This window comes from Podarcis tiliguerta (genome assembly GCF_965153285.1).
Source record: "Podarcis tiliguerta genome assembly, chromosome: 7".
NCBI lineage: Eukaryota > Metazoa > Chordata > Lepidosauria > Squamata > Lacertidae > Podarcis > Podarcis tiliguerta.
Genome location: NC_139540.1, coordinates 37,094,840 through 37,113,250, shown reverse-complemented (window position 1 = coordinate 37,113,250; position 18,411 = coordinate 37,094,840). Strand labels below are relative to the sequence as shown.

The window sequence follows — 18,411 nt, the reverse complement described above, 5'->3', positions numbered from 1 at the left end:
TAGGGTTAGGGGGCGCAAATCCACGGGTTAGGGGGCGCAAATCCACGGGTTAGGGGGCGCAAATCCACGGGTTAGGGGGCGCAAATTACTTGCCTTGCCCCGGGTGCTGACAACCCACGCTACGCCACTGCTGGAGGGGCCCATATGTGCAAAGATAGCTTCATACCCCACCCCCACTTGAACACAGAGTACACCGTACTGTATTCTTCTACTGGAAAAAAGAAGCAGAGTGATGACAGATCTGTTGGCTTTAAGAAACAGGGGCAAATTACTCCTCTTGCCCTGGGCTAGGAGATCAGATAAGCTGAAGAGTATTACTGAGAGGGTCAATTGGTTATGCGGGCAGTTAAGTGGTGCATGCAAGTACACCATGCATTTGTTGCAATCTTTGCTATTGCAACAGGGTAATTAGTGCTCGCTAACTATGCCTTTAGGGAAGGGAGTCAGTCTTAAAAGGAAATGACACAAAAAATGTTAGTTCTTGAAATAGGGAAGTACACAGCTTTTAGGAGCCTCAGGCCTTTAGAGCCTATTCCCCCACCATCTTCCACCCAGACAAAAACGTCAGATGCCTTTTCGAGTTGTGAAACTCAAACTACAGTAGTACTATATTAATGGGCTGGTAAAGGACTCCTGTCTGAAATCCTGGAGAACCGTGGCTAGTCACCAGTGGTCTCAGTACCTGGTCCTACAGCTTGACTTGCTATAAGGCAGCTTCTTGTCTTCTTATGAAATGCATGATCAACTTTGGTGATAACATAACCTACAGCATAAGCCTGTTCAGTATCTGATGAGAGAACACTTGCCGTGTTGACCTACCACTTTGTGGCTTAGCACAGGAATTATATCATTTAATTACGCATATAGACGTGACAGACTCCTGAAACATCTATTTCTGGATCATGGTTGAAATATTTTTCCTATTCCACTTTCTGTTTCACTTAAAAAACCCCCCAACAGATTCCCCTTTTCACAGAATTGTTCAGTCCAATGATCTGTTAAAAATGAACAGTAAATGACGACCCTTCCTTATTAGTGCAAACTCCAATGTGAAATCATCACACTTATATACTGAGTATTTTTCCATCCTCCACACTTCATTAAGTTGTATTTAATGGCTTCCATCCCCTAAGAAACTACAAGAGAAGAGGAACAGAAATTATTGATGTTACAAATTCACACTTGCCTCTGAAACTGAGGATTAGGAAGTGGTCATTTTTACAGCTGCATACAGATCAGTGAAAGATTCAGTGGGATTCTTGTGATTTTGACAGGATATCTGAAAGACTACTTACTCCCTTTATGGGTTGCTTGTAGGCTACATTAATATTCAGAGACCTGCTTTTTAGCTAAATATGTTTGGTTGGTGGGAACATGAGGCAGGGCCTTCTCTGCAGCAGTCCCTGGTTACTGGTTTCATTAGCCCCATCCCTACTGGTTTTTAGGTGAGCAGTAAAAAAAAAATGTATTGTAAGCCCCAAAAGTAATATAAATATATTCTCATTATTAAATAAAAATGTCACTGCCCAGGGTAAGTGACCCTGTACATTGCAAGAAAAAGGGGGATAATTCAACATGGGAATGCCATTGAAAGCATCGTTCTGTCAGACATCTGTAGTCTTGGTTCTGATACATTGGCTCCTACCCATTGACAAAAGGGGAATACTTTTTAGTGCAACCAACTAAAATTTCACAAATTAGTATGTGAGCTTTTTAGTTTATAGAACTCTTCTTCATACGAAAAGGGAGATAAAGCACTCCATGATGTAGATGCCTCAAAGTCTTCCAGTTGTAAAAGTCTTGAGGGGTGAGTGGAGATGGAAATACTTAATTTGGGGTGGATAATTAATTTTGGTTACTCCATGTGTAGCCTCCTGCTTACAACTTCCAAGTCTTCAGCTTTCTCCCACAGCTGCTTCAGATTTGAAGTATTTCCTCCTTGAATTTCATTGGTGGGGCATTCCATTCACTTTATGCTCATTTATGTAAGAATAAGCAGATCTTGTGAGCAAATAAACTCTGTGCTGGAAACTGGTGCACTGTCACCACAGCCAATCACAAACAAACAACCACACCCTAGGCCAACCCCAACCTCTCTCACCACCAAAGGAACACAAGCAAATAATAAAGAGAACCCGCACAAGCGATGCTGACACAAAACCCCACACATACATTAAGTAGAATAGAAACATCACCACCCGACCCCACCCCCACTCATCATGCCCCCCTCAACCTCTTTTGCCCTTTTCTTCCTAAGGTAACACTAATGTCTCAACAAATGAAACTGATCTGTAGAAAATGTAACTTGAAAAAAGAGACATTTCACATACTTTTGTAGACCAAGAAATCGTTAATAAAAAATATGGTTTTTAAAAAAAGAATCTGGTGCACTGTTGCTTACCACCACGTTTTGCCAATTTGGTTCATTCCAGATCAGCACTGGAACATGATTTCTCTGGCAAACTTTGTACCTGGCAGAAATAAATGTTACACAGCAGAAATAACCCTAGCTGTATCATGTCCTCATTTGAGAATTTTAATAGACTTTGCTGCAAAATGGCCTAGAAAAATTGTCAGCCAGTGCATAGGAAGAATTTGTAGATAAACCAGCATGTCAGAGGAAATAGGAAACACTTATTGTGTTAGAGATAAGGCCATTAATAGCTCAGTTTGTATTTATGTCTGAACTATCCAAGATGAGTCAGCATTTTAGCCTATTTATTTTTTAAAAAAATTAAAGCTTAATCTTGCTGGCCGAAGTCTTTCTTTCTAAAATCATTTCTTTGCTTTAAAAACAACATTAAAATGTCCAAAGGAGGGCAACCAAAATGGTCAAAGGCCTGGAAACGATGCCTTATGAGGAACGGCTAAGGGAGCTGGGCATGTTTAGCCTGGAGAAGAGGAGGTTAAGGGGTGATATGATAGCCATGTTCAAATATATAAAAGGATGTCACATAGAGGAGGGAGAAAGGTTGTTTTCTGCTGCTCCAGAGAAGTGGACACGGAGCAATGGATCCAAACTACAAGAAAGAAGATTCCACCTAAACATTAGGAAGAACTTCCTGACATTAAGAGCTGTTCAACAGTGGAATTTGCTGCCAAGGAGTGTGGTGGAGTCTCCTTCTTTGGAGGTCTTTAAGCAGAGGCTTGACAACCATATGTCAGGAGTGCTCTGATGGTGTTTCCTGCTTGGCAGCGGGTTGGACTTGATGGCCCTTGTGGTCTCTTCCAACTCTATGATTCTATGAAAATATATTGCTTTTCTTTTTCTTGTGAAGGAATACAATCCTATCTTAGGTAAATATGCACTTATCTATATACATTCATACATACAGAGAGAGAAACTTGGCTCATGGTAAGAATTGTTTAAGCCCAGCCCTTTATCCTCCTCTTTAAATCCAGTTGGTCAAAATCAACAATGTGAAGATATGTACACCCAATTTCTAGAAGTTGTGCAATACATCTTAGTGTGGGAACAATTTTATGTATTCATTCTATCTTGTGCTGCCCTCAAATCTGATATGATGAAGACGACATAGAACATAAGACCAATACAACGAAAAACAAAATTGCATAGTATACTGCATCAAGGATTTTAAACACTGCTGGTTTAGAAATGCTTTTAAACAAAGAAACAAAGTCGCAGATAAACTAATGAATGAAACAAATGTAAGATTTGTTCATACCAGATCAGTTTAAATGGTCCAGCAAACGAAAGCGTTCCTTGCCTGCCACTACAACATAGTGAACTTGTTTGAGGAGCAGATTCCGGAACCAAGGAACAGAGGAAATCCCCATCCTTTCTAGATAATTGCTGCAGCTCTGATAGAAGAGAGATTGAGAGAAAGGCCTTGGAAGATTTTTGCTACATAACCTAGACAACATTGATTTTTGCTTAATTCTTCTTTATTCCAACAGGAAAATATGGGATGTATAAAATCCAAACGAAAAGACAATCTGCAGGGAGATGTGAAGACTGAACCAGTACGTAAATCTGAACGAACTATTTATGTGAGGGATCCAACGTCCAATAAACAGCAAAGGCCAGTAAGTAGATTAGTTTCAGGGAAGAATTCCCAAGAGTGAGATCACAGCACGACTGGCATAATTTAAATTTTTATTTAAAACTAGGGGCTGCCTCCCTGCTTGCACCATTCGCCAGCCTCCTGCCGTTTTCCCCACATTAACCCCACAGAGCTTCCCTTCCCACCCTATGCAAGCTTGCTTTCCACCTTCGCAACCTCATTTCTGAAGCCAATTCCATTCTGCAGCCCCCTATTTTCACCTTCATGCTCATGTCAATGCCTCTCCACTTCTTTTAGGCATCTCCTGTTGCACACAAAGTACCCCCATGGTAACCTCTTATGTCTTCCTCCTCCCACATATTACATCTACATATTGCACCATCTACCCACTTATGAAACCACCTTTCTGCAAACCCTTTCATGCCCCTGCTTTCATCTATAACCCCATCCCCATGCCTCATATGCCCTTTTTTGCAACTGCCTTTTTTCCTCTCCCCTTCCTTTTCTTAACTCTCCCTTGTACACAAATCATGCCCCTATCTCCACATTTTCTCCTTTCTATCATATTGTTCAGCCAACTTTGCACACAAACACCATTCTCACCTACACTCCCCTTTTCCTTGCCTCCTCCTCCTCCCTTTCTTTTTTCAGCCGTCCCTTGCACACAAACCACCATTCCACACTTCATCCTCTCTCCTATTCTACAGCCCCCTTTGTGCACACACTCCATGATGGTATATGTTACTGTATCTGTAAGATCTGTAAGATAACTAGAACAAGCCTGTCAGTTAGCTTGTTCAGTTATAGAAGTTCAGTTCAGTTGATGGATGTTTTAAATATATAGATGCTTGCTTGTTAATAAGATACATATTCTAAATTACTGCAGTTGAATCTGAAACTTAAGGCAACACAGAGTACCAGAAGTATTATACATTGTGTACTATGAGTATTTGAGGATTCATCACCCTTTATCTCTCTCAGATGAGGAATGGAAGAGAGAGACACTGAGTACAGTGAGAAGGGAGTAACACTGAAAGGAAAAATATCTGTTTTAAAGAATGGCATAGGTGTGAACAAAGCAGAGATGGAGATGCACTGAGGGGTTGTTCTTTAAACAAACAAACAAACAAACAAGTTTTTAATAAAGAAGAATAGCAGAGATGGCTGCAGCACAGAAACTAACACCCAAAACTGCTTTGAGACCCTCTTCCCAGGGATGATGGGAGCTGTAACCCAGTAGCATCACTTGAGTGCTATGCTGCCTACTCCTTTTTAAAGAAAGTCACAAAAGTGATTGAACAACGTATCTTAAATGCTTCCAAGGCATCACTATTTCAAAGGCGCATTGTACTTTATGAGCCCAGGGAACTTGTGTCTATAAAAGAGGCTCTGTGTCTGTTAAGAAGATTTTGTGCACACCCATAATCACATGGAAAAATACTAAAACATACAAGTATAAGTGCCTGGTACATTTTTATGAAATAGCAGGAACATTTTTTTTCCAGTTGCCAGAAGCACAGGACTCTGTGTGACTGGATCTATATGCATCTTGCTTCACGGTAAACTGAATCTGAGTGATGGAGTTGCAACCATAGATCCACTGACATTAACAGAGGATTTTTCTTCCTGACAGGCCTGGAGTCAGTGCATGGTATCTTTAGGCAGCTATTGGAGCCCCACTTCCAGGGCTGGACTCACTGTTGACAGCTGCCCTGGTCTCTTCCTTAAAAAAATAATTAAATAAAAGTAGGTAGCTGTGTTGGTCTGATGCAGTCGAAATAAAAATAGAAAAATAAAAAATCATCTAGTAGCACCTTATAGACCAACTAATTTATTTAAATAAAAATGTTAGTGCTCTCCAGTGAACACTGGGCACCTTATCTGAGGACCTTGTCCCTTTAAATTTCCCACTGTTCTCCAGAATGATGGTACATCAGGGTCATTTTAGGAAATTTAAACAGTGGTTCCTCCTGACCCAAGTGCCAGGGTCTTATTGGAGCACTACTGCAGCTGTCTGCTAGGTAAGCCCACAGCATCACTGACCTATCAGAAGGCCCATCAGAGGTTTCTCCACCACTTTTTGTAGACCATTGGAAAATTAACTAGCAATTTTCTGTCTTAAATTTATGAAGAGGGTTGTTTTAAAAGTAAAAGCAGTTTTGTGTCCTTTTGTGCAGCTGTTTTGTTTTTTGTTTTTTTAAAAAAACCCTCTCAAGCATTTATTAAGCATCAGCATACTTTCAACATTCAGTGGTACCTTGAGTTACAAATGCCTCAGGTTACAAACTCCGCTAACCTGGAAGAGTTACCTCGAGTTGAGAACTTTGCCCCAGGATGAGAACGGAAAGTGTGTGCCGGCAGCACAGCAGCAAGTGGCCCCATTAGCAAAAGCTAATGAACGGACCTCCGGAACGAATTAAGTTTGTAACTAGAGGTACCACTGTACAGTGGTGCCCCGCAAGACGGAAAACCCACAAGACGAAAGGGTTTTCCGTTTGCAGAGGCGCTTCGCAAGACGAATTTCCCTATGGGCTTGCTTCACAAGACGAAAATTTTCGGGGGGGGGGTTCACTCCAAAACCCCTTTTTCTGAATCGCTAAGCTGCTAAAAGCATTTTAGCAGCAAAACCGCTAATCCCCCAAGCCTTAAAAAGCCGTTTTTAGCCCTTAAAATGTCAATAGCGCTAATAGCGCTACTCCGTCAATGGGCTTGCTTCGCAAGACGAAAAAACCGCAAGACGAAAAGACTCGCGGAACGGATTCTTTTCGTCTTGCGAGGCACCACTGTATTCAGTTTTTGTTCCATGCTTGCGACAAGTCTTTTTCAACAGTTAATGGTCTAACTGCTGCTAGGTTGCCCAAAGGCTGGTTTCAGACAATCTAGAATCCTGTGAGCAGCTGTCTGCAAGGGAGTCCCATTCAGCACAGTGGAACTTGAGTCCAAGCACAGATAGGATCAGGCTGCAAGTCACCCCTTTCAAGAAGCAACTCTGGATTAGGCATATTAATAAAGCACTTGTCCCTTGATAAACATAGAGCAGTTTCCCAATTAGCTGTATTTCAGAGCATGTGCCTCTTCTCCTGTAAGCTGCAAAGGTGTTGACTGCCGAAGGCGTGTAAACCGTTACACTTTGTCTTCTAAGAATCTCAGTGTAAACGCTATAAATCATATCTAAAAGCTGCCAGAGATAACAGAGTCATCATTAAAAAAAATAGTATAGTTATGTTTTAAACATGTTCTAATTTTATAAGTGTGCATTTATATAAATATGATAGTGTTATAAAACAATTTTTTTAACTCTTCTTGTTGTTGTTTTTCAAGGCAACTGATGATATCCTTCTGCCAGGTCAGAGGTTTATAGAAGGTATGTTTCTAAAAGGCTGCTGGTTACTACTACAAGTTGCTGTTTTGATAGACTTGAAAAATGAGTAAGAATATCTTGCTTGAATTTCTGTATTAGCAGCGGAAAAGGAACACCAGGACCTTGTGGTAGCCTTGTATCCTTATGATGGCATTCATGAAGATGACCTGTCCTTCAAAAAAGGAGAAAAAATGAAAATTCTGGAGGAGTAAGTATCAAAATAGTCACTGCTCTGTTTGTTGCTCCTAGATCATGTTTATGTGTGTGTTGCCACCTAATAACTAGCATTGTGCTAGTTACTTATACATATGCACACAAGCTTTCTATTTTGAAGTTCCCTGCTTGTCCCAAGCCCCAAAAAGCCTGCCTTGATAAAAACTACTTATTGGCTAGCAGTGGAGAGTTTTGTGGCACCCTATCTTAAGACTTGTGTTAGTTTTTGCTGCAACAGACTAATATAACTGCCTCTCCAGAAAATACTAATCAAAATGCGGACAAGTTGATGCACAGCAGAATGGGCTGAACCTCCTTGTATTTCTCTGCTCTGAATCATCGGAAATTTATTTTTATAATTGCATGATCTAGAATTCAACTTGCAGCCTTCAGCAATATGGGCATGTTCTTGGAGGAGTTGATTCCAGAAATGTTTGGTGGGAAGCAACATATTTCTCCCTCCAGTGAAGTCTAAGCCTTTTTGGATGGCACTGAAGATGATCAATACCTCTTTACAAAAGATTCTTTTCTTTTTCTTAGACATGGAGAATGGTGGAGAGCCAAGTCCCTTTTGACCAAGAGAGAAGGCTTTATCCCAAGCAACTATGTCGCAAAAGTTAACACCTTAGAAACAGAAGAGTAGGTTCATATATTGTAAATACTTGATTTTCTACTTTGCACTGTGCACTTGAGAAAGACAAAGAAGGTGTAACTTTTCCCCCATAATACTTTACAGATGGTTCTTTAAAGACATAACCAGGAAAGATGCAGAAAGGCAACTTCTAGCACCTGGGAATGCTCCTGGGTCATTCCTTATCAGAGAGAGTGAAACACTGAAAGGTGAGCTTTCTGTATTTCATTTGAATTAAAAGGAAACTCAGCCTTCTGCCTTGATGAGCTCAAATTTTTTCAGTAAGTTCTCTTGTCTGTTTATGTATGAGTGAATTTACTAATTATCTGTCACCAAAGAATGATTATAGCATTTTCAATTTACATTTAGCTTCACTCCCATTACTAAAAAAATCTATTAGCCTGATAAATGTGGCTAATAGCACCAAATTATTATAGAGGAACGGGCAGACAAAGAGGGAAGATAACTGTAGACCAAGTATTTGCCTTAAGCCGTGTTATTCTTTTTTTATATATAATTTTTATTGGTTTTTACACATATTTTCCAGCATATCATCCTTTTAAAAACATCATTTCACAACCTTTGGCTATCTCAGCCTAAGACTTCCTTCAACCTCAACTGATGGTTTTCTAAAATCCTTTCTAATTATGCATTTTGTTACTACAGTTATTGCTATAAATTCAAATCTTAATACCGATTCTTAATTCTTTTCACAATAATTTATATATTACTCCTTACAAAAGTTCTTTTAACCCTACAAACGATGTCAATTGGTTACAGTTGCTTTCCAAATACGTCGAAATCTTCTTCCATTCCTTTAGGAAAGTCTGGTCCTCCTGGTTCCAAATTTTCCCGATTAATCTCGCCATCTCAGCATAGTTCCTCAATTTGTCTTGCCACTCTTCTTTAGCTGGCATTTCTTCTTGCTTCCATCTTTGGGCTAACAATATCCTTGCTGCAGTTATCGCATATAAAAACATTTTTTTATCATTCATATGAATTTCTGTACTCACAATACCCAGTAGAAGGGCTTCTGGTTTTTTAACAAATGTATATTTCAACATTTTTTTAAAATTTATTATAAATTATTTCCCAGAAGTCCTTCACTTTCTTACATTCCCACCACATATGGTAGAAAGTACCCTCCTTTTCTTTACATTTCCAACATGTGTTATCTGTTTTGTACATTTTAGCTAAATTCACTGGTGTTATATACCACCTGTACATCATTTTCATAATGTTTTCTTTCAATGCACTGCAAGTAGTAAATTTTATTCCCACTTTCCATAATTTTTCACAATCCTCTATTTGTATATTATGACCAATATCTTTGGCCCAATGAATCATAACCTATTTAACTTCCTCATCTTTCAAATGCCATTCCAATAGTAATTTATACATTTTAGATAATATTTTAACTCTGTTATTTAGTAACTCCAATTCAAATCTTGATTTTGTATATCCAAATCCATTTTTGTTTTTGTGTTATTCTTAAATATATGCAGAAACTGGGATATGATGCCTGTGTAGCTTTTGTAAATAGAGAATAGCTATGGGAGAATCTCTTGTACAAATATTGATGAGACATTGGGCACTGGTGAAGGGATTATATACTAACATGGATCTATGTGTTTGCACGGGGTTAATTTAGACTTTATAGCATAGTATAAAAAGTACTTATACATAGTATGAAAAGAAACTTGTTCTGGTGTTAGCTAGACCTCTTTTTCACATCAAAACCTTGTTGAATCATTTATGGAGTGCCCAATTCAATAATCATACAGCCAGATATATTACAATGTTAATGTGACCAGTACCTGCAGTATTGCAATATGGAGCAATCGGGCACTGACACAGTGGCTGCATCCAGATACCATGGTAAACAATGGTTTGTCATAACCAGTTGTTTATCATGATGGGAATGAGGCTGTCCACCCCTGTGCTTCCCCTTTCACCTCTCCTCCAGGACATCCGCAAGGAGAAGGTCAGACTATTTCACTTGCAACTTCACTTCAACCAGTTTGGAATTGGGCTTGTTTCAAACAAATCATAGTTATGATTAACCACATTTTGTTGGATTCTGATAATACAGCAACATGAAAGCAAAACTCAGATTTGATGCGGCTAGTTCAAACTCCGATTTAACCTGTGGTTATGATTATTATTTTTCTTTTTTTGTACACAGGTAGCTACTCTCTGTCCATGAGGGACTATGACAGACAACATGGTGATGTCGTCAAGCACTACAAAATCAGAAGTCTAGACAATGGAGGATATTACATCTCTCCAAGAATTACTTTTCCCTGTATCAGTGACATGATCAAACATTACCAAAGTAAGCCAGTACCTTTACTGGACTATTATTAAAATGCAAGTTGTTATCAAATAATTATATAAAAAAACCTACTGCTGTATTTCAGATCACTCAAGTCAAATGCATTCTAACTTATAGTGCAGATTGTGTAAAGGTGGGCATTGATGAAAGTTCTACACAACTCTCTCAAGGGTGGGAACTAAAAGTATGTCAGTTTGGTCACAGGATTTTACATCAGCCTGAAACCGAGTTGATTGTATGAGGAATATCAGCTCAGTGTAAATGGGAACACTTTGCTTCCTGAGTATAAGCAATATTTAAACACTAGTATGGACATAGTGATAAGCTGAGAAGTTATCGGCATTGTAATTATTGTGTGCCAACACAGTGGCAATCTTGTGAACATATTTGATGTGGGAAAGTAAAACCACCAGTGACATTTAAAAAGAACATGTAGCTCATGCATAGTAATGCATTATACAGAAGTTTGTTGAAAAACAACAACCCATGAAACTGTTTTCATCAGCTGGGAAAACCATACTTAACCTGATTGCAGATCTTAAATACTTCAGGGCATGACTTTTAATATATGGCATTTGGCAAAATAATGATCCTTGGTTTAAAACTATGAGCCTTAACTTCATATGAGTGTATTTTCTGAGGTTAAAACAGGTGACAGCTATACTTAAGAAATTCCTTTTAATTTAGATCCCACCATTTGTCCTAAGAGTTCTGGGTGGGTTACAACAACACATGTATAAAGCAAACTCATTAAAACAAAAATAATGACACAATCTATGAATTCCTGGGATCTTGGCATGCTCTATATTCAGAAGCCTAAACAATATTTACTTACCCCAGTGACCAAAATAGGTTTTCATAGGACACATATCTGACTAAAATATATCAACTGTTGATAGTTGTCAGCAATCCATGTAGGATGCAAACTGCAGCATCTACTGGTGTAGTTAAAGTTATCCTTCTGTTCATGGCAAAAGGAGGCAAATATGCATTTAAAACTGAGAATCATGAAGGGTAAGCCTCCCACCAGTACTTGTTGCCATATACCAGCCTTCGTCAACATGGTGCCCTCCAGACTGCAACTCAGACCACTAGCCATGCTTTCTGTGGTTGATTGGAATTCTAGTCCAAAACATCTGGAGGACAACCAGGTTGGGGAAGGCTGCCACATACCAAAGTGAGAGAATATTTTGTCCCAGTAGCATGTATGGTGCTTCAAGGTCAGAGGGAGAAATCCAGTGCAGCAAAACCTATGGCACATGTTGCGTTGTTTACCAGCAACGAAGAAAATAGTTTTGTTCCTGTTGGGTTTTCAAAAAATTATTGCAAGCAGGATTCAAAAGAAAAACTAAATCTCTGCATGTATGTTGTCCTTTGTTATGCGCTTTGGTGTTGCTTAAGGTACAAATGTAAGGATGTTTGTCTCTTAAACAGAGCAGCCAGATGGATTATGCAGGAAGTTGGAGAAGGCATGCCTCAGTCCCAAACCACAGAAACCGTGGGATAAAGATGCCTGGGAGATTCCGCGGGACTCAATCAAATTAGTAAAAAAGCTTGGAGCTGGTCAATTTGGAGAAGTCTGGATGGGTAAGATATTTGATCATGTGGATAATTCAGATACTTAGCAACATGTGGGACACCACAGTACTGACATGCTAGGTTGTTAACTATGTTCATGTTCAGTGATGTAACATAAGAAATGAACTAGGTTCATTCATTTGTAAAAATGCCCCATTTTGTTTGAGCTCCTAGAATGGGGAAGCGCCATATGTGTGCATTCACATAAAGATTTATTCCCCTTCCCCACTCTGTGCCCCCACAGATTGGCTCTGGGAGGTGTCAGCTCCCAGAGCTCACAAATGCTACAGAAGGTGATCTACACTGCGCCTTAGTTTGAAGCTCAATTCCAATGTCATACTAACTCATTGCAACTTTCATCATCCCTGACTGTTGACCATGCAGACTTGAGTGATGGGAGTTGGACTCCAACAACATTTAGTGTGCCATAATTTAGCCATTTCTGGTTTAAAATGTTGTGCATTAAATTATTGTTGTTAAATGTTTTGTGAATCCCACGCTGTGGGACAGAAAAAGTGGGATATCATCAGATAAACTGGGTGGGTAGGGATAATATCCAAATGGTCGAAAATGCTTTCGATTTTGCTGTAAACCAAAATGTGAACTGACCATTTGAAGAGGGCTTGCAAATAATTATTTGTATGAACAATGGCATCTGCTGTTGCTCTTTCTCCAGGCTCTTGTCCACCATAGTGATGGGAGTGCTCAGTGGACAGAAGCTGGAAGCAGAAAAGTAGCCTTTTCATCTGTTGTTCCCTAGGCATATATCCGATGTTGTGGGGACAGATAGAGTTGCACCAGGGAGTGCACGAATAGTAACTGCATCCCTAGTTTGATTCCCATTTGACAGCATGAAGCTGGGGTCCATGTTGTACTTGGTGGATACTGTTGGGACAGGAGCAAAATCTGTTCCCTGGCACAAGGAGTCTTGGTGCCCACTAGCATTTCACTTGAGCTGCACCGCCTGTGCTTCCTTAAGTAATGCAGCTTGGTATGCTTTGGTGATCCCATCTCCATGAGTTCCTCCCTTCTCTACCCACCATGTTGGTTGGCCACTTTTGTTAGTGTAATAGAAAACGTCCCTTCATTTTCTGGGGATGACATCATCAGGGCATTTGCTGTTTAATGAGCCCATATGAAAACAGTTTGCCTACTGAGCTAATATGCAGGGGTTATTGAAGCACTGTCAGCTGCAGAAGAAAGAACTAATTTCAGGAAGTTATGTTCCTGCGTATGTGCTCACAAAGGGTAGAGGGGGAGTGTTCAAGATGTTCTGGTTCAAGATGTTTCCTCTTGTTTATGTGAGCTTCTTTGACGTCTAAATTTGGCTTGGTCCTCTGTGGGTTACTTTTACGTTATGGGTAAAATTACTGCACTGTGAAGCCTGACTACATTCTTCCTTTCCCTGCTACAAGTATGAAAAGCTGATTTGCATGATGGCAGACCTTTTTTGATTGGAACTAAACTGCATGCTTTGGTAGAGCTCCAGTTGCCTTTTTCCCTGGAGGGCCTAAGAGTTCCATCAGCTCTCAAGGATTGCATTTACTTAGCACTGCTTGTTTCAGAATGAGTTCAGGATGGCAAAGGAATGAAAAGAAATATAATGGTAAAAAACTAGGCTGTTCTCACATTACATTGCAGTGAAGTTACTGTTTTCCCCACAATGGATTTCCCAGCTCTTTCCCCTTAGCTGTTCACATTGGCATAGCTTCATTAGCGTTCTGTTTATTTCTGCTTGTGTATGGACCAGGGGGCACACCTTGGCTGGAGACGAACTAGAAATGGCTTAACAACTCCAGTGGTGTGAGCTGGTTTGAGAAACAACACATTGGACAGTAGTATTTTATAACAAACTACTGGATGCATATGCATTTTGGATCACATTGTGTGAACATGGATTAAAAACTCAGCTCTGGAAGCACAGTGAGTGCACAGAAAATAAGAGTGTGATAAGAGAAGGTTTATGTTTGTTTTTGTTTTGTTTTAGGAAAACATTTTAGAATAGTGGTTGTGTTTGTACATAGTACTAAACCAGCAGTGTTGTGGGGCACTTTATTATGCTTAATTTTATTTATATCCTGAGTTTCAGGATGCAGATATTTTCATGGTGGCTTATAACTCTATCGTGTTATGAGCTTCCATGGGCAAGAGCATACTTCGACAGACACAGGAAATGACAGGGATGGAACTGTTTGCAAGAGGAGATTAACAATGAAATTGGAGAGGTGATTTCAGTTGATCAACTGGAATCAACACCCCACCCTGCCCCAGTCTGTGTCTTCCGCCCTTTTAACAGCATAGGCAATATTTCAGATCCAAATTCTATCATCCACAGTATAATAGTTCATAGACCTACACTTTTTCTAGTTTAATATACACCATTAGCTTGGCATAATTCTTGCTGTCTCCCTTCAGTCCCTAATATGGCAAGATTTGTTTCTGGTCATCTGTTGCCATAATTCTAGACCAATGCTTCCCAAACTTGGGTCTCTAGTAGCTGTTTTTGGACTACAATTAGCATCATCCCTGACCACTGGTCTTGCTTAGCTAGGGATGATGGGAGTTGTAGTCCAAAAACAGCTGGAGACATAAGTTTGGGAAGCACTGTTTTAGACCAACCAGTAGTGCAATGTGAGTCTATTCACCATCTCTCATAGTGTGCCTGAGGCAGCAGGGGACTGAAAGGTCCTCAAAGAGCAAAGAGTTCTACAAGCTTCAAGTAAGCTAAGTAATATTGCTCTAGGGAAAGGTACAGATCAGCCAGATAATGCTAATTATGTCATGTGTCCTCTGCATCTTACCATGTGGACAGGGAACTTTTATCCTGCTCTTTGGGTTAAAAAGTTCCCAGATCAGCTTACAGGATCGGTCAGAGGTCAGTATATGCTTTGGGGCTTACAGTCTGAAAGACATCGTTTATACACAATGAGAAGGAGATGTGGAGGGAAAGGGGGGGAAACAAGTTTATGCACCAGTTCCTAAAGTTACAGTTTTAGAATGACCAGCTGAGAAGGAAGCCTGATGGAATGGCTCCTGCCAGGTGACAGTTGAAGCAGCTGATCTCTCAGCAGGGGTGATGACATGGCCCTGCTTCTCTAAAAATGAAAATGCCCAGGAGAATAAAAACTTCTTTGGTGCACAGATGACATCAGATTAAGTGATAGCCAAGGCTCCCTTGGGAAAGAATCCCACTTGAAAAGGAGATAACATGTTTTTGCAGGTACACGGTGGGCACTCATTGGGGAAACAGCCAACTGAGGCCTCCTGACACATGTCAACCCATATTATGTCCACCATGAAAACATTGGGATTTGAAGTCCTCTTCTTTGTAGCAGCTTATTCTTCTGCAATCATCACAGAATATTAAGCTTGCAGGAAGTTGGCAACCATCTAGTTTATATTGGTTAACGACTGTGAAAATATTTCTCCCACTTCTGCCATGGTCTGCATTCTTCATTGACATGATTAAATCTCAAAGTTTAATTCCTGCCATCAAAATGTATTTGTGTATTTATTTTTTTACAAAATATTATTGAAGTAAATGTGCGGTGGGGGAAATGGAAAATGAAGTCATGTGTGTCAGGCTGTTCTGTACATACAGTATTCAGCCTTCTTCAACCTGGTGCTCAGTGGCTGGTGGGACTTGTAGTCCAAAACATCTGGAAGGCACCAGGTTGGCAAAGACTGAAGTACAGTTTTCTAGGCCAGTACAGTCATACCTTGGATCCAGAACGGCTTGTGAGTCGAACATTTTGGGTCCCAAATGTCGCAAACCTGTAAGTGTTCCGGTTTCTGAACGTTCTTTGGAAGCTGAATGTCCGACGCGGCTTCTGCTTGAGTGCAGGAAGCTCCTGCAGCCAATCAGAAGTCATGCCTTGGTTATCAAACGTTTTTGGAAATTGAATGGACTTCCAGAACAGATTCCGTTCGACAACTAAGGTATAATAATAATAATAATTTATACCCCGCCCATCTGGCTGAGTTTCCCCAGCCACTCTGGGCGGCTTCCAACAAAATATTAAAATACAATAGTCTATTAAACATTAAAAGCTTCCTTAAACAGGGCTGCCTTCAGATGTCTTCTAAAAGTCTGGTAGTTGTTTTTCTCTTTGACATCTGGTGGGAGGGCGTTCCACAGGGCGGGTGCCACTACCGAGAAGGCCCTCTGCCTGGTTCCCTGTAACTTGGCTTCTTGCAGTGAAGGAACTGCGAGAAGGCCCTCAGTGCTGGGCAGAACAATGGGGGTGGAGACACTCCTTCAGGTATACTAGGCCGAGGCCATTTAGGGCTTTAAAGGTCAGCACCAACACTTTGAATTGTGCTCGGAAACGAACTGGGAGCCAATGTCGGTCTTTCAAGGTACGACTGTAGTAGCATTTGTTGGTGCCTGCTTGTAAATACATCATTTATAAATTTATTGTTAACGATCTTTAATGGCAAGACATTTGACCAGCACATTCAGCGCTCTGGATGTCTCTTCTCCTATAACTATCCCTTTTGTTCTAGGTTACTACAATAACAATACCAAAGTAGCAGTGAAAACTCTGAAGCCAGGCACCATGTCTGCGCAGGCATTCATGGAAGAAGCCAACCTTATGAAATCACTTCAGCATGACAGGCTGGTCAGACTCTACGCTGTAGTTACCAAAGAAGAACCAATTTATATCATAACTGAATTCATGGCAAAAGGTAGGTATTACTGAATTCATTAACCATGGGACTGTAGTAACTTGAGTATTGGTTAGCAGTGTCTCGTACCCTGGACAAAAAATATTACACATTAAATTAAGTATCATAAGAGGAATAGGCTTATAGAAACAAATAGGTCAAAGTTTCATCTGTTCTGCAAATAGCCAAAGTTGTGCCCTCCAGACGTTGTTGGATTCCAACTCCCAGCATCTCCATCCAGCATGGCCAGGAATGATGAGGGTTGCCATCCAGAAACATCCTTTCTTTGCACTAGAGCTCCAAGGGGCCACGGTCTGCTGTATTGCCTTCTGCCATCATCATGAGGAATTGGTGGGGTGAACCTGTTCTATGGATTATAATTAGAAAATCATGCAGCAGGTTACATTTGACCTTTGCAGTGTGTAGGAGATGAAAGCTTGAGGGGGCGGTTCATGCCAAATTTGGGATAGAATAGGTAAGTGGCTTATTTTGAACCAATTAACATTTGTTTGTTTGTTTTTATTTCATAAAATTTATAAACCACTTGATTTTAAAAACCACCACCACCCTCAAAGTGGTTTACAAAAGACAAAATAAGAAAAAAAAATGCATACTTTAAAATGCTAAAGCAGATTAAAATTAGCTTAACCTTCTAATAACCTGGGTAGGCTTGTCTAGACAAGGATGTTTTTAAGCAGGTACTGAAAAGAATATAGTGAAGGTACCTGCTTGATGTCAACAGGCAAGGAATTCCAAAGCGTAGGCCCTGCCATGCTAAATGACTTAGTTCTTACAAATACAGAACTGGTATACATACCATACCACATGGTATGTCCCATACTGCGTATGGGACGCGGGTGGCGCTGTGGGTTAAAGCCTCAGCGCCTAGGGCTTGCCGATCGAAAGGTCGGCGGTTCGAATCCCCGCGGCGGGGTGCGCTCCCGTTGTTTGGTCCCAGCGCCTGCCAACCTAGCAGTTCGAAAGCACTCTCGGGTACAAGTAGATAAATAGGGACCGCTTACTAGCGGGAAGGTAAACGGCGTTTCCATGTGTGGCTCTGGCTTGCCAGAGCAGCTTCGTCACGCTGGCCACGTGACCCGGAAGTGTCTTCGGACAGCGCTGGCCCCCGGCCTATAGAGTGAGATGGGCGCACAACCCTAGAGTCTGTCAAGACTGGCCTGTACGGGCAGGGGTACCTTTACCTTTACCTTATGTGGCACCTATAGCCACATAGTGGTACCTCGGGTTAAGAACTTAATTCATTCCAGAGGTCTGTTCTTAACCTGAGGCATACTTTTGTTAATGGGGCCTCCTATTGCCGCTGCGCCGCTGGCGTGCGATTTCCACTTATCATGGGGCAAAGTTCTTAACCTGAAGCAACCACTGGTTAGCGGAGTTTGTAACCTGAAGCGTCTGTAACCCGAGGTACCACTGCCAATTGAAGCAACTGAGTGGGCACATGCAGGGTAAATATTTGAATGGCTGGCATTTTGACAGGTGCTGTAGATTTCCCCCATCTCTCTAGATTTTGTTGAGCTGAAGCATAGGAGACTATTTCTCTGTTCTGCATGTTGCATTAGGTCAAAGGAAACTTTAGTAT

General features: G+C 40.7%; 2 protein-coding genes across 9 annotated transcripts in view; one reads left to right on the top strand and one right to left on the bottom strand.

The window, feature by feature from the left end:
* LOC310682348 (kinesin-like protein KIF20A) overlaps positions 1 to 18,411 on the bottom strand; it is a 55,669-nt gene that overhangs the window by 1,794 nt on the left and 35,464 nt on the right. For 2 of the 3 annotated variants that reach the window (XR_014513879.1, XM_083451030.1), the window contains one exon: positions 8,817 to 9,185. The exons of the other annotated variant lie outside the window; for it this stretch is intronic. The gene's annotated coding sequence lies outside the window, so the exon portion shown is untranslated. Of the gene's footprint in view, positions 1 to 8,816; positions 9,186 to 18,411 lie in introns of those variants that run through there. 3 annotated transcript variants of the gene reach the window in all.
* The window catches only part of LYN (LYN proto-oncogene, Src family tyrosine kinase), a 42,325-nt gene that overhangs the window by 13,343 nt on the left and 10,571 nt on the right, over positions 1 to 18,411 (top strand). For 2 of the 6 annotated variants that reach the window (XM_083451169.1, XM_083451170.1), the window contains exons 2-9: positions 3,919 to 4,047; positions 7,347 to 7,389; positions 7,486 to 7,594; positions 8,140 to 8,238; positions 8,336 to 8,439; positions 10,416 to 10,565; positions 12,000 to 12,152; positions 16,650 to 16,832. In XM_083451169.1, coding sequence (XP_083307295.1) covers positions 3,925 to 4,047; positions 7,347 to 7,389; positions 7,486 to 7,594; positions 8,140 to 8,238; positions 8,336 to 8,439; positions 10,416 to 10,565; positions 12,000 to 12,152; positions 16,650 to 16,832 — 964 coding nt within the window. In that variant the 5' untranslated portion in view covers positions 3,919 to 3,924. The remainder of the gene's footprint in view (positions 1 to 3,918; positions 4,048 to 7,346; positions 7,390 to 7,485; positions 7,595 to 8,139; positions 8,239 to 8,335; positions 8,440 to 10,415; positions 10,566 to 11,999; positions 12,153 to 16,649; positions 16,833 to 18,411) is intronic. The other 4 variants (XM_083451172.1, XM_083451173.1, XM_083451171.1 and 1 more) reach the window with 3 other exon arrangements.